At 50.2% G+C, this 15,172-nt stretch overlaps 1 protein-coding gene across 2 annotated transcripts in view; it reads left to right on the forward strand.

The window, feature by feature from the left end:
* SDK1 (sidekick cell adhesion molecule 1) overlaps nucleotides 1-15,172 on the forward strand; it is a 982,307-nt gene that overhangs the window by 944,397 nt on the left and 22,738 nt on the right. For both annotated transcript variants that reach the window (XM_030933228.1, XM_030933229.1), the window contains 3 exons: nucleotides 1,285-1,422; nucleotides 5,772-5,892; nucleotides 9,613-9,742. In XM_030933228.1, the coding sequence (XP_030789088.1) occupies nucleotides 1,285-1,422; nucleotides 5,772-5,892; nucleotides 9,613-9,742 (389 nt within the window). The remainder of the gene's footprint in view (nucleotides 1-1,284; nucleotides 1,423-5,771; nucleotides 5,893-9,612; nucleotides 9,743-15,172) is intronic.

A 15,172-nucleotide genomic window follows, 5' to 3' on the forward strand; every position in this document is an offset into this window, starting at 1 on the left:
GTGTTGCCCAGGCTGGAGTGCAGTGGCCAGATCTCAGCTCACTGCAAGCTCCGCCTCCCGGGTTTACGCCATTCTCCTGCCTCAGCCTCCCGAGTAGCTGGGACTACAGGCACCCACCACCTTGCCCGGCTAGTTTTTTGTGTTTTTTAGTAGAGACAGGGTTTCACCGTGTTAGCCAGGATGATCTCCATCTCCTGACCTCGTGATCCGCCCGTCTCGGCCTCCCAAAGTGCTGGGATTACAGGCTTGAGCCACCACGCCCGGCCTAACCACTGAGCATTTTAACGGGGGAGCAACTGATTTCTCTCTGAGGAAGATCTCTCTTAGGTGATGTAAAGGATGAATCTGAGCAAGACAGGAGGAGGCATAACAGGTGGAATGTGAGTGCCGTGTGCAGGCAGGAGGTGGTGATGGAGAAGGCAGGGGACCTGGAGCCGTCTTCTGGGATGTCCCAGCACCAGGAGAGAGAAGGATGTCCGGGCACTTTGTTCCATCCTCACTTTAACCCAGACAACACTTTTGTTTGCTGGCTTGCTTGTTTTGTGGAGACAGGGTCTTGTTCTGTCACCCAGGCTGGAGTGCAGTGGTGTGATCGTGGCTCACTACAGCCTCGACCTCCTGGGCTCAAGCGATCCTCCCATCTCAGCCTCCTGAGTAGCTGGGACCACAGGTGTGCCACTACACCTAGCTAATATTTTAAATGTTTTGTAGAGAAAGGGGCCTTGCTATGTTGCCCAGGCTGGTCTTGAACTCCTGGGCTTAAGCAATCCTCCCACCTCAGCCTTCCACAGTGCTGGGACTTCAGGCACACACCTCTGTGCCTGGCTGTTTTTTTTGTTTTGTGTTTGTTTTGTGTTTGTTTGTTTGTTTTAGAGATGGGATCTCGCTACATAGCACCGGATCAGGCAGTGTTTTAAAACAGATGAAATTAGGAGAAAGCAAGCAGGAAGAGCAGTTTTAATGAGCAAGGTCAGGGCAAGGGCAAAGATACTGAAGTCTCCAGGGCAGGAGGCAGCTTGGAGGACAGAGGAGCCCTGAGCCTGATTCCACAGAAAAGGTGGCAAATGGGAGCTGCTGAATTCCCAAAGCCTGCTGAGGACCATGGGAGCCTCCTGAGCTTGTCCCATGGGAAAAGTCCACCGGCCCAGCTGGACAATGGTTTCGTCTCACCTGTAACCAGGAGTTATCCACCCCAGCCTTCCCCGCCGCCCACCTGGCTCATGGGAGGTGACTGCAGCTGGAGTGTCTGCCCCACATCACTGTGTGTCCGTATCTTTTCCGCAGCTCAAGTGGAAGCCCCGTTCTACGAGGAGTGGTGGTTCCTCCTGGTGATGGCTCTGTCCAGCCTGATCGTCATCCTGCTGGTGGTGTTCGCCCTCGTCCTGCACGGGCAGAATAAGAAGTACAAGAACTGCAGCACAGGTGCAGGTCCGGCCCCTTCCTTGCATGTCCCACGGTGCTACTCAGCCAAAACACAACGTTCGTTCTCTCGTGGATCTGCTGGGCCAGTGTCCGCTTTTCCATTTCATTTGCCTGTAGGTGCTGAGGGAGATGCAATATGTTTTCTTTCTGGGGGCAGCCAGGCACAGCCCAGCGAGCGCTCTACGCCTTGGGACCCAGATGCTGACCCTGGCTGCCCTCAGATTAGTTGTGTCTTGGATAAGGGCGTATGAGTCATCCAGCCTCAGAGATACCCACTCTGTACCTTTGTTCAAATGCAATTGCTTTTTTTTTTTTTTTTTTGAAACAGTCTCACTCTGTCACCCAAGTTGGAGTGCAGTGGCACAATCTCGGCTCACAGCAACCTTCGTCTCCAGGATTCAAGAGATTCTCCTGCCTCAGCCTCCTGAGGAGCTGGGATTATAGGCATCCGCCACCACGTCCAGCTAATTTTTGTATTTGTAGTAGAGACAGGGTTTCGCCATGTTGGCCAGGCTTGTCTCGATCTCCTGACCTCAGGTGATCTGCCCTCCTCAGCCTCCCAAAGTGTTGGGACTACAGATGTGAGCCACCACGCCCAGCCTAATCACATGTTTTAATACTATTAGAAAGTCAGGTGTGTCTGGGCACAGTGGCTTATGCCTATAATCCTAGCACTTTGGGAGGCTGAGGGTGAGGATCACCTGGGCCTGGGAGATCCAGGTAACAGTAAGCTGTGATCACACCACTGTACTCAGCCTGGGCAACAAAGCAAGATCCTGTCTCTTTTTTTTTTTTTTTAATTTGAGACAGAGTTTCGCTCTTGTTGCCCAGGCTGGAATGCAGTGGCCCAATCTCGGCTCACCGCAACCTCCTCCTTCCAGGTTCAAGCAATTCTCCTGCCTCAGCCTCCCCAATAGCTGGGATTACAGGCATGCACCTCCACGCCTGGCTAATTCTGTATTTTTAGTAGAAATGGGGTTTCGCTATGGTGGTCAGGCTGGCCTCGAACTCCTGACCTCAGGTGATCCAACCACCTCGGCCTCCTGAAGTACTGGGATTACAGGCGTGAGCCGCCGTACCCTGCTGAGATCCTGTCTCTTATTAAAAAAAAAGTATAAAGTGTTAAACAGGTGGCATATTGTACTATGCAATATTATAAACACAGTGACTGGGGCACACCTCAGATGTTGATGTTTTGCTGTGGCTCACAGACTGTCACGGAAGCATCTCCATGGCATAGCTCTTCTCACCCACTGCAGCTTGAACCTTGCCTGTGTCTGTGGCCCACCTCTGAGCCCTCTGAGGCCCGGGTCACTACTGTGTTTCCAGCAGAAGCTCCACGCCAGGCATAGAGCAGGCATTCAGTTAATAAGCATTTATTGCTGAATGAATCACTATCGTTAGAGAAAGGAACAAATGAACGTAGGGTAAAGCCAGCCACAGAGAGCACAGACCTTGTGACTCCATTTACATGAAGGCCAGGAACAGCCACAGTGAATGGAAGTTTCCAGAAGGCAGAATCGTGTTTGCCTATTGGTGGAGAGGTATAAACAGGGAAGATGCATGAGAACGCCTCACAGGTGCTAAACCTGCTCTGTCTCTCCACGTGGACGGCGGTTACATTCACAATCATAAAGCATCATTCTGGACACTTAAGATTAGCATAGCTTATGCATTTGATTATCCTCAATTTTAAAAACCTCATCATTATCAATGAGGCCACTTCTCTAGATAACCAGAATGTAAGTGAGTGCTAGACCGCAGCCCGTTTTTTGTTTCTTAAATAGAGACAGGGTTTCTCTTTTTTTTTTTTTTTTTTTTTGAGACCGAGTCTCGCTCTGTCACCCGGGCTGGAGTGCAGTGGCCGGATCTCAGCTCACTGTAAGCTCCGCCTCCCGGGTTTACGCCATTCTCCTGCCTCAGCCTCCCGAGTAGCTGGTACTACAGGCGCCCGCCACCTCGCCCGGCTAGTTTTTGTTTTTGTATTTTTTTAGTAGAGACGGGGTTTCACCGTGTTAGCCAGGATGGTCTCGATCTCCTGACCTCGTGATCCGCCTGTCTCGGCCTCCCAAAGTGCTGGGATTACAGGCTTGAGCCACCGCGCCCGTCCTAAGACAGGGTTTCACCATGTTGGCCAGGCTGGTCTCGAACTCCAGGGCTCAAGTGATCCTCCCACCTCAGCCTCCCAAAGTGCTGGGATTACAGGAGTGAGCCACGCACGGCACCTGGCCTATGGCCTGTTTTGATCCCACGGAGCATCTACCAGAGCTGTAGCTGAGCCCAACCACATGATCACTTCTATGATATTGCCACAACCACTGGGCCAGACCTCCTCCTGAGCCCAGCACATCTATTGGAGGTTTTCCCATCGACTGGGTCTTCTCTTTTTGGAAAGGCAGATCCCTGATGAGCTATTCTTAAAAAAAAGGAGCCGGCTACATTAGCCCTGTTGGCCAAGGAGCTGGGCAGAGTAGGTTCCTGACCCCGGCCACAAGTCCTACCGTCCTTGTGCCAAAGGGGTTTAAAAAAACCAGGCACCTAAAATGCCTCCCTGTTTGCTTCTATAATGTTAAGCAATTCATCCCTCAGAGAAAGGATTTATTTTTTTCTGTATAAATTCACTTCTAACAAGTGTTCGTAAATCAGATTTTATTCCTGTGGGATTTACAATGTATGAATGGAGTGTCATTTTCCCGAGTTAATGCTATTACAGAATCCTGTGTCTGGTGCATAGAAAATCTCCCTGCTTTTCACTCTCCTCCTCCATCTGGAAAACAGACTTGAAAACGCAGATCTGACCTGCAGCTTCCCATGCTCAGCCGCACCCTGGAGTATTAACTTAACATCATAATTGAAGCCTGGAAAAAATAATACTTATCTGCCAGAATGTCTCCCGTCCTGCTCAGGAGACATTGCAAAACTTAAACCTCTACGGTGACAGCCTCACTCGACACCCCTTCCTGCGTGCGTTCCTTATCCTCCCATCCTCATCTGAATTCCTTTCTGATCTCGGTTTCTACCTGCTCACCTCTCGTCATCCCAAATCCCCTCTCCCAGGCAAGCCCATCTTTCATTTTCTGCTCTGTGTTCTTCCGTTACACACAGAGCATTAAGGTTTAAGGCAGATCAAAGGGGGGCCAGGTCCCAGCAGAGAGGAGACTCTTGGGGTTTAGAAATGCCAACACACTTAGCAAATACCTGCCAAGCCCCTGGTATGTGGGTAGGTGCTGTCCTGGGGGCTGGCGGGGCACCGGGGAGCATGATGGACTTAAGGCTGTACCTCAAAGAGCAAATATGTACATAGGCGTGAGAAACGGAGGTCACTTTATGTGGTCAGGGAGGTCCTCTCTGGTCTCAGGGCATTTGAACTGTGATCTGCAGGAAGGGGTAAGAAGCCCAGGAAATATTGGAAGAAGGAGCTTCCAGCAAGAAGGAGAGCCCCGAGAGAGAACCCCGCGTTAGGGAGGGGCTGAGGGCTGGAAGATGACGTGGGGTTTGGCAGGGTGGACAGACCAGGCCAAGCTTGGGGAAGGCTCAGAGGCCTTGGACTTTCCTGCAGAATGAGATGGGAAAATCTAGTGGAATTTTTTTTTTATGTTGTTTAGTTTTTCAAAACTTTATTCATTTGATCTGTTAATATATTTTAGAATATGTTTTGCTATATATTTGTAAATTTACTCTTTTTTAAAGTGTACGGCTCGGTGGTGAATGCACAGATATGTGCAGTCGTGACCACAGTCAATTCTAGAACGTTTGTATCACCTCAAAAGGAAGCCCTGTACCCTTTCTTTAGCCGTCACGCTCCCATACATTTATTTCTACTTCCTGTTTTGCTAAATGATTGTGAATTTTTATTTTGGAATTTATTACATATTTAATTTCCCTGACTTTTAAAAAGCTTATGCATTCTTGGCCAGGTACAGTGGCCCACACCTGCAATCCCAGCACTTTGAGAGGCCGAGTCGGAAGGATTGCTTGAGGCCAGGAGTTCGAAACCAGCCTGGGCAATGTAGTGAGACCCCCATCTCTACCAAAACAACAAAAAAAAGTCAAAAATGTTTATGCATTCTGAGTCTATTTTCATAAAACAGTGGCAAGCATACTGGTATTTTGGGATCAGGCAGAACAAACACTGAGATGTTAATATTGTCACTTGGCTCCAACATTGCGATCAATACCTAGCTTTTCTCCCTAGCTCAGCCCTCAGAGGGGCTGAAGCAGGTGTCCCCGACTCTGGGCTCTGCGTGCAGCAGGACTCAGGAGCTGCCTCACTGGCCAGCTCTGGCTCAGTGCGGCTGCAGTGACCACACCAGTAACTTGTCTGTTCTCACTCTCCTGCTGGGCTTTAGGAAAGGGAATCTCCACCATGGAGGAGTCTGTGACCCGGGACAATGGAGGATTTGCTGCCCTGGAGCTCAGCAGCCGCCACCTCAATGTCAAGAGCACCTTCTCCAAGAAGAATGGGACCAGGTAGGGAGGCAGCGTTGTGCCGCGCCCACCCAGAGATCTGAGCTGCCAGGGTTGGGGTGACAGCCCACGCCCACGGGCACCTCCCGCATCCCGCCCTCTGGTTCCACGAAGCAAAACCTAACCCACCCCAAACCACCTGGGGCAGCCCTGAGTCTAGGTGGGACGGGGTCAGCAGAGCAGCTGGAAGTATTTTCAGGGCATCTCTGGAGATTTAGAAAGAGGGCCTCAGGTGTGTGGGAAGAGCCTGGAACACCCAGGGGCTGCCAGGCTGGCCTTCCGTATCAGCCGCAGGTACCTTGGATCCGGGCGTTCCTAGTTCACGGAGGTGTCATCTGGGCTGCCACAGGCCCAACTGGGTGTCCTTGCAAGCAAGCCTGGTGCTTGTTGCTGATTTCATTGTTCTGTGTATTCCAAAGTTTTCCCGTGCCGATACACATCGCCATTCCATACGCGGATGTGAGTGCAGGCAAGGATTTTCACCACCAAAGCCTCCTTAGCTTATAAACCTTTTCCTAAATCCAGCGGGAAGCAGGGTTTCCCAAACAAGAGAGGGGATGACCTGGGTTTGCCTTTTTGATGTGCGAGCGCCATCCTCTGATTTGAGTACCCTTGACCAAGGAGAAGAGCCAGGATTGGGGAGGGGTCTTGAGTGTCTGGAAGGAAAAATCCAAACACCTGAGGATGCTTCCTAGAGAACAGACACCTTGGGGCCTTCCCGGGGTGCCCCAGCCTCGGGGTGGAGACGGGTCCTCTCCCTCAACCAGACACCTTAGATTACACTCAGTTGCGAGGGCGTGGAAATGACACGTCATCCAGACCCAGACAGACCCCAGGGTTTCCTCTTCCCTTTATTGTTTACAAAGCTGCAGGGGCCAGCAGTGCCTGGAGATTCCCTGGGCCACCCCCCCCCTCCACTGAGTTTGGAAATCTCAGATCACTCGAATGGTGCCAAGGCACGGGCAGGCCTTTTCCCAGCCACTGACGCTCTGCCAGCCCCACAGGTGCCAGTCCAAAGCACCGCAGGCTGCCACCCCATGAGGCCTTCCCTAGGGCTGGAGGTGGATGCTGGTAGTGACATCTGGTCACACCTTTCATTTCTTTTGTCTACTGGGAGGCAAGTTTTTCCTGCCATGTAATAGAAACATGAAAAAGCAACCACGTGTAGTTTCGAGGCCAAGAGGAACTTGTCACAGAGAATTTTAAAATATTACGTGCCCTTCTCCCTTGCTATAAATCTGTCTTGTTCTGAGTTCTGAGAAGAGACACACAGCCTTGAAGCACATTGCCCAAGAATAGACAGTCGTTCAGTTTGTGAAGTCCATCTGCTTCCTAGGAAAGAGAAACATCATTTGATGATGAGGTTGGAGGTGCTCAGCCCACAAAGACCCAAGGACAAAATAAAATTAAGATGGAAAAGAAAATGGACCCTTCCCTTAGGTTTTTAAATAAGCCATCACCTTTTCAGTCCTAGCAATAGGACCCTGTATTTGTCTGTCCTCATACTGCTAATAAAGACATACCCAAGACTGGGTAATTTATAAAGGAAAGAGATTTAATGGACTCACAGTTCCACATGGCTGGGGAGATCTCACAATCATGGCAGAAGGCAAGGAGGAGCAAAGTCAAGTCTTACATGGCAGCAGGCAAAGAGAGAGCTTATGTAGGGGAACTCCCCTTTATAAAACCATCAGATCGTGTGAGACTTATTCACTCTCACAAGAACAGCGTGGGAAAAACCTGCCCCCCATGATTCCAGTACCTCCCACCAGGTCCCTCCCACGACACATGGGAATGATGGGAGCCACAACTTGAGATGAGATTTGGGTGGGGACACAGCCAAACCATATCAGACCCCAAATGTGATTGAAGGAAAGGATTCTGTGCTGAGAGGGGAAGTGTCTGGGCAGGGACACCTGAGATTGGTCCCGTAGCATCATCCCCCAAATATCTTAGAAATACAGGCACGGTTGAGTTATGTCTCCCCAGTGCACGTCTGTGCTTCCAATTTCTTTGTGGGGAAGACACCATTTTAGCTCCTTAGATAAAAAGATTTACCCAGATGTTTAGATAAGAAATGGCATCTTTCCCAAAGTAAATTACCTTTGAGATAGAGAAAGGCCCTTGGGCCTTCACTGGGCCTTTCCAGGAGAAACTGAGGCACACCCTGGGGGAGACAACACCCATGGCACAAAACCAGAGGTCTCCATCCCCTCTAGCCTTCCCAGCAGAGTCTCCACCCAAGGCCCAGTTTCCTGGCCTATAGCCTCTCCTTGCTTGGTCACCCAAGGTTACTTCTCCCATTGAGGGATGAGAAGACACTCCCTATGCAGCCATCATTCAGCTCTGCGCTCACTCCTCGCAGCATGCTGGAGGTCCTGGATGTGGTCCCCTTGAGTGCACAGCTGCCTGTCTAACTGCACACAGGCTGCTCTCACTATCAAGTCCCTGCACACCCTTCGGAGGACTAAGAAACACTCAATCCTGCCTGACTTGAAAACTCAGCAATGTTATACTCAGAGTTTTTCCCCAAGTTCTAAGTTCTCCATCTGAAAAATAGAAGCTGGGCTTTTACTCAGTTCAGCTAGTCTCCAGGAAGTAGGGAGCTGAAGAGGGTACTCATTTTCTGTTGCTTGCATGACAAATGACTGCAAGTTTAGCAGCTTAAACCAACACCTATTTAGCACCACACGGTCTCCCTTGGGCAGGTGTATGGGCACAGTTCAGCTAGTTTCTCTGCTCAGGGCCTTGCATGGGTATAATCCAGGTGTAGATGGGCTCTGGAGGCTCAACTGGGCAAGAATCCTCTTCCAAGCTCATTCAGCCTGCTGGCAGCATGCATTTCCTTGTGGCTGCATGATCAAGGGCCCCAGCCGCTTCTTGGCCCTCCTCTGGAGGCCGCCCTCATGTTCTTAAGGCCACTCATGGTCCTCTGCCATGGGGTCCTCTCCAGAGGCTGTTCACAACATGCTGTTTGCTTCTGCGAGGCCAGCAAGAGCATCTCTGTCTCCAGTCTGCCAAGATGGGGTCCCTATAACGTCATGTGATCATGGGCATGATAGGAGTAGCTGTCCTTCACCCATTCCATTTAACGTAACCCAGACTTCAGTCTGCCATGTTCCAATGATTAGAAGCATGTCACAGGCCCTTCCCACACTCACAGGATGGGATGATGGGGGTGGGGGCAGTGATGGAGCCATCTGAGAATTCCACCAGCCAGAGAGAATGAATACTGTCCCACCAGACAGGGAGACCAGGCCTGGTGCAAACTTCTCCAATTCCCTCTCATCTGTAGGAGACAATTCCCACTCCTTAGCGTGGCAGATCAGACCTTTCCTCATGACTCCATCCTCACCTCTCTCCACCACACTCTCCTGCCTGCATCTGGCAAGCACCCAAGCTCCCCAGCCTCCTATCTGTCCCGACCTCAGGGTGCTCTTTGTACGTGAGTGTCTCACTGCTCCTCCTGGCACAGACCAACTCTTCCCTCATGCCTGCAGGCCTAGCACAGTCTCCACAACTGACAGGCACCGGTACACAGAGGCTGTTGACTCACCAGATAGCCAGTGCTCAGAATTTTTTGCATTAGTTGCCAGAGTGATGTTAAAGGCTGTAGGCTTCCTCTTAGTCCAATGAAGTAAAGGCCAGATGCCAGGTGAGGAGGCCTCCGGGGGAGGGCATCTTTTGCCCAGAGGATAATTGCATCATGGGTCCTCATCCCAGGTCCCCACCCCGGCCGAGCCCCGGCGGCCTGCACTACTCAGACGAGGACATCTGCAACAAGTACAACGGCGCCGTGCTGACCGAGAGCGTGAGCCTCAAGGAGAAGTCGGCGGACGCGTCAGAATCCGAGGTCAGTGTGGGCGCCTACTTCCGGGCAGTGATCGTCAGCCCCTACTTCTGCAGTGAGACTTCTGCCTCCTCAGGCTGTCTTGTCCTATTTGAGTCTCACAGCATCCCCACAGGCAGAGCCAAGGACAAAAGCCTTCATTTTGCAGATGGAAAAACATGAGAGAGCCCAAGTTCCACCCCATGGCCTGCTCTGGGCCCCACAGAGCTCACAACAGCCTCAAGCAGTCTAGACACTCCAAGGCTGATTCATGGAGGAGCAGGTTCTGATTCCCAAGTCCGGGAGACGGCAGTGAGAGATAGGCAGGGCTGGCGCCCTCTGTGAGGGGTTCCTTGCAGAGCAGAGTGTGGGTGTTGCCTGGGTGCCAGCAGGCTGAGTGTCGGATGGTCGCATTCACGTGCTCCATCTCATGTAGTCCCAGGGGAAATTGGGCCTAGACCACCTCCTACGGATGGAGCCAGTGGGACTCACGGAAGATCAGTAACTTGCCCCGTTGTGGACTCCTGCCCCGGAAGCCCATTCTCTCTCCATTTCACTTTCAGAGATAAACATAGGTTGCCATAAAACTTGGTGGTCTCTAGACCCCAGTTAGAGTGGCAGCGGGTTTGATCCTGCAGGGCGGATAGAAAATGTGACCCCTTCACCAGATAGGAGCTTCCTGCTCACCCCTAGACATTCACTTCCCCCGACACCCTGCCAGCCTCCTACCCTGCCCAGGGAGCTCCTGTTCTAGCTCCCTCGCTTGTGCTGAAGAAGAGGGATTTGCTCACGGCAGTTCCGGGTCACGTATCGGGCTCAGGGTGAGCCCAGACTTGGGATGGGTTCCTCTCCTCACCGAGCGGCTGGACCAGGGAGATGGCTTCCCCGAGGGAGCGTCAGCCTCCATGCTCTCCCTCCCCGACCCCAGGGCCTACCCGCCTCAGGCCTCCCCTGCGCCTGGGTGTGCAACAGTTCAGACGTGGAGTGTATTTCCTGTGTGAGGTCCTGTGCGGTGTCACCCAAAGAGACTTCAAGCAGCAAGGCAGCCATGAGGGGGCTCCAAGCAGGGGGGCTCGACACACCTTCCGTACAGGTGCACCATCTCCGTTTCTCATAGGCACCAGCAAAAACAGCTGAAGCAGCGATTGGAGAGGTGGTCCTATCGGTCCTGAACTTTTTTCTTTCGGATATGCCGGGCCTGGTGAGGGGTGAAAACCACCAACCATTTGCTGTACACGTAGGCCTGCCCCGCCTCCTGGCACTCAGGTTCTAAATCAATATTTAATCTAAGTAAGTCTCACCTTCATTTTAACCTGAATTCAGGCCTTATTGAGCCCCGGGGCTCTATCAAATGGCTTCTTTTCAATTGTGGGTTGTAGAGGAACTCCCGTTGGGAAGGGCCAGCAGGTGGGTGTGGCGAGGCCAGCTCTGCTTTGCTTCCCATGTTCTGTTTACAGAGGACGCCGGGTTCGCTGTCGGCACCGTAGCCCTGGGCTTGGCAGAAACAGCAGGCAGCAAAGCAGATGCTCGGAAAGGGACATTTGTCTGAAACTGAGGGGCTGTCAAGTGAAATCCTGCAAAACTGACTTGCCTTTTTGTGATAAGGAAAAAGCTTATCAGAAGCTCACTGCATGTACGAAAGCAGCATGTTGCGCAGAGCAGGGCAGCCTTCAAGCAGGACAGTCTGTGTCAGTAAAGAGGCGCATCTCACAGCGCCAGCCTCGGGCCTGTCCCTGCTGCCACTGTGGGCTGCTGCTCTTTGGAGAATCCAGACACCGTGGGGTGTCATAGCTGTGGGTGGTTCCTACGCACTGAGCACTCGCTGCTGTGTTTCCAGCGCTCGCTGTGGGCCTGCCCCGGGGTGAACGTGTACTCCTTTGCTGCCCACCCCAGCCTCAGGAGGTGGGGCAGTCTCCTTATTGGTCAGAGGCTGAGGTTGTCCAGCAGGCAGCTGTTGAAGCTGACACCCAGCCAGACCCCCGTGTCTCCAGAGCTCAGTGTACCCCTAACCTCCCCATCGGTCTCCTCCAGCCCCACACAAGAAGAGGGGGAGGGAGGCATCCAGGGATGGTGTGTCCTAGAGCAGGCAGGCAGGATTGGATCCATGAACTCTGAATTATTTGTTCCTAAAAGCATTTTCAGCATGGGCTAATGGAACGCATTTGGTCTGTTTCTCCCCGCAATGTGTGTGGCGTGTTTGGAGATTTAACATCAGCAAATGTTTATGGAAGATTATTGAACATACCCATGAACTGAGCTAAGCATACACATTCATGCAGGCATGCATACATACGTACATGTACACACATGTGCACACACATACCTACACACCTGAATACATGCCAACACATGCATATGCACATGCATACCTAAATACAACACACACACCTAAATACACATGCACACATATGTACACATGCACACACATATACCTATACACCTGAATATATGCACACATGCATACATACATGCATACCTAAATACACACAACACACACACCTAAATACACACATGCAAACATATGTACACATACATGCATACACACACACCTACACACCTGAATATATGCACACACATGCATACACACATGCATACCTAAATACAACACACACCTAAATACACATGCACACATATGTATACATATGCACATGCACACACATATACCTATACACGTGAATATATGCACACACGCATACACATGCATACCTAAATACAACACACCTGAATACATGCACACATATGTACACATACATGCGCACACATACATATACCTACACACCTGAATACATGCTCACACATGCATACCTAAATATAACACACACCTAAATACACATGCACACATATGTACACATACACACATGCACACCCATATACCTGTACACCTGAATATATGCACACAAGCATACACGCATACATACCTAAACATAACACACACACCTAAATACACACACACATATGTACACATACACACATGCACACACACACCTGCACACCTGAATATATGCACACACATGCATACACACATGTATACCTAAATACAACACACACCTAAATACACATGCACACATACGTGCACATACACACATGCACACACATACATATACCAACATACCTGAATACATGCTCACACATGCATACACACATGCATACCTAAATACAACACACACCTAAATACACACATGCACACATATGTACACATACACACATGCACACACATACATATACCAACATACCTGAATACATGCTCACACATGCATACACACATGCATACCTAAATACAACACACATACCTAAATACACATGCACACATGAATATATAACCACACATAGATGCGCATACATACATATAACTACATACTGAATACATGCACACATATACATGCACACATGTAAACACACATGCACATACCTAAATATGTACATACAAAAAATGCATGTACACACATACATTATATACACATACTTACATATGCCTACATACCTAAACACATGCACACAGGCACACACCACACACATACTGCATGCTTATGCACATATATACACAGGCATACATACCTAAATACAAGTACAAACACATGCACACTATACACACATACACATATATACATGCATGCATAACGCACTTATACATACCTAAATACACACATGCACACACATACACTCCTGCCCATATGCACACACACATACACATCTAAATACAAACACAGAGAGGTGGCATGATGGAGGGAGGGTGAGTGTGGGGAGGGAGGCAGGTGAGTGTGGAGAGTGGGGAGGTGTGGGGAGGGAGGGAGGTGAGTGTGGGGAGAAGGGTGAGAAGGGAGGAGAGCAGGACCTGAAACCCACACTAAATGGAATTCTGCACAGAGAGTGTTATCATCCTTATGTAATAGGCAGAAAGCCGAGGCTGAGTTTTTGAATGTCTTCCCTGAGACGCACACTGATGAGCTGGACTGGGGAGGCAGACCTCAGCATCTAACTGGAAATCCCATCTTCCCACCAGTCCTGCTCTCAGAGCTAAGTCTCAGGCAGCGTGGCTGGGAGGCCAGGGGTCCTGCTCTCAGAGTGAAGTCTCAGGCAGTGTGGCCGAGGTGGCGAGAGGCCCAGGAGCCAGGCCACGCTGCTCCCATGTGGCAAGCTCTGGGCTGGAGGAAAGCGTTCCTGCAAATGCACCTCATGGTTCCTAGTGCCTTTTGGGTGTCAGGCTGCTTCTGGAAACTGATGAAAGGTACAGACATGCTCTCCATCTACATACAGGCAGAATTTCACCTAGGAGCTGGGAAGGCTCCCGGGAAGTCTCTCACAAACCCCACCACCTACCGTCCCACAGAGTCCCAGTTACGAATCCCCACACCTGGACCATCCTGTGCCCCCGAGGATCTTGGGCGGATAAAGCGTGGCCTCCCTTGTCTGTAGAGCTCTTTGCTGTGTGTAACCTTGCTGCATCCTGCTTTTGAAGCTTATGAATTTGGGGGATTTGAAGGCACTCCATATTCATGGGATCCCAACAGAGGGAACTGGGGACTTAGATCATTTGGGAAGTGCCAGCTCACGTAACGTTCACTTTGAACAACTATTTGAAACAGCTGGATTGAGACATAATTCACATGTCATACAATTCACCCATTTGAAGTACACAATTCAGTGGGTTTTAGTACGTTCACAGAGTTGTGCAGCCATCACCACAGTCAATTTTAGAACATTTCCATCAGCCCCCAAAACACCCTGTACCGATTAGCAGTCACTTCCCAATCTCCCCAAACCACCCACATACACCTGCAGCCAACCCCGGCTCTTGGCAACCACTAAGCTACTTTCCACCTCTCTAGGTGTGCCTATGTAGGACATTTCATCTAAATAAATCATGCAGTATGGTGTCTTTTGTGACTGGCTTCTTTCACTTAGCATGATGATTTCAATGCATTTGAACCACTTTTACTAAGTAATCAATTTGTATGTTTCATCAGTTCTCTTTTGCAATGTTTTAAAGTCTGACTTCAGAACTTCTCGCTTCATAGGAAACAAACATGTTGTATTTTCCTTGACATATTTGCCCATATGGTTTCTTGGAACAAAAGTGTATTTTTCTGTTTTGTTTTGGTTTTGATTTTTTTCTTTTGAGACGGAATTTCTCTGTGTTGCTCAGGCTGGAGTGCACGATCTCAGCTCACTGCAACCTCCACCTCCTGGGTTCAAGCGATTCTCATGCCTCAGCCTCCCAAGTAGCTGGGATTACAGGTGCCCACCACGTGCCCGGCTGATTTTTGGTATTTTTTTTTTTTATTATACTTTAGGGTATATGTGCATAACGTGCAGGTTTGTTACATATGTATACTTATGCCATGTTGGTGTGCTGCACCCATCAACTTGTCAGCACCCATCAATTCATCATTTATATCATGTATAACTCCCCAGTGCAATCCCTCCCTCCTCCCCCCTCCCCATGATAGGCCCCAG

The sequence above is a fragment of the Rhinopithecus roxellana genome, chromosome 6, assembly GCF_007565055.1.
Source record: "Rhinopithecus roxellana isolate Shanxi Qingling chromosome 6, ASM756505v1, whole genome shotgun sequence".
NCBI classification, from domain to species: domain Eukaryota; kingdom Metazoa; phylum Chordata; class Mammalia; order Primates; family Cercopithecidae; genus Rhinopithecus; species Rhinopithecus roxellana.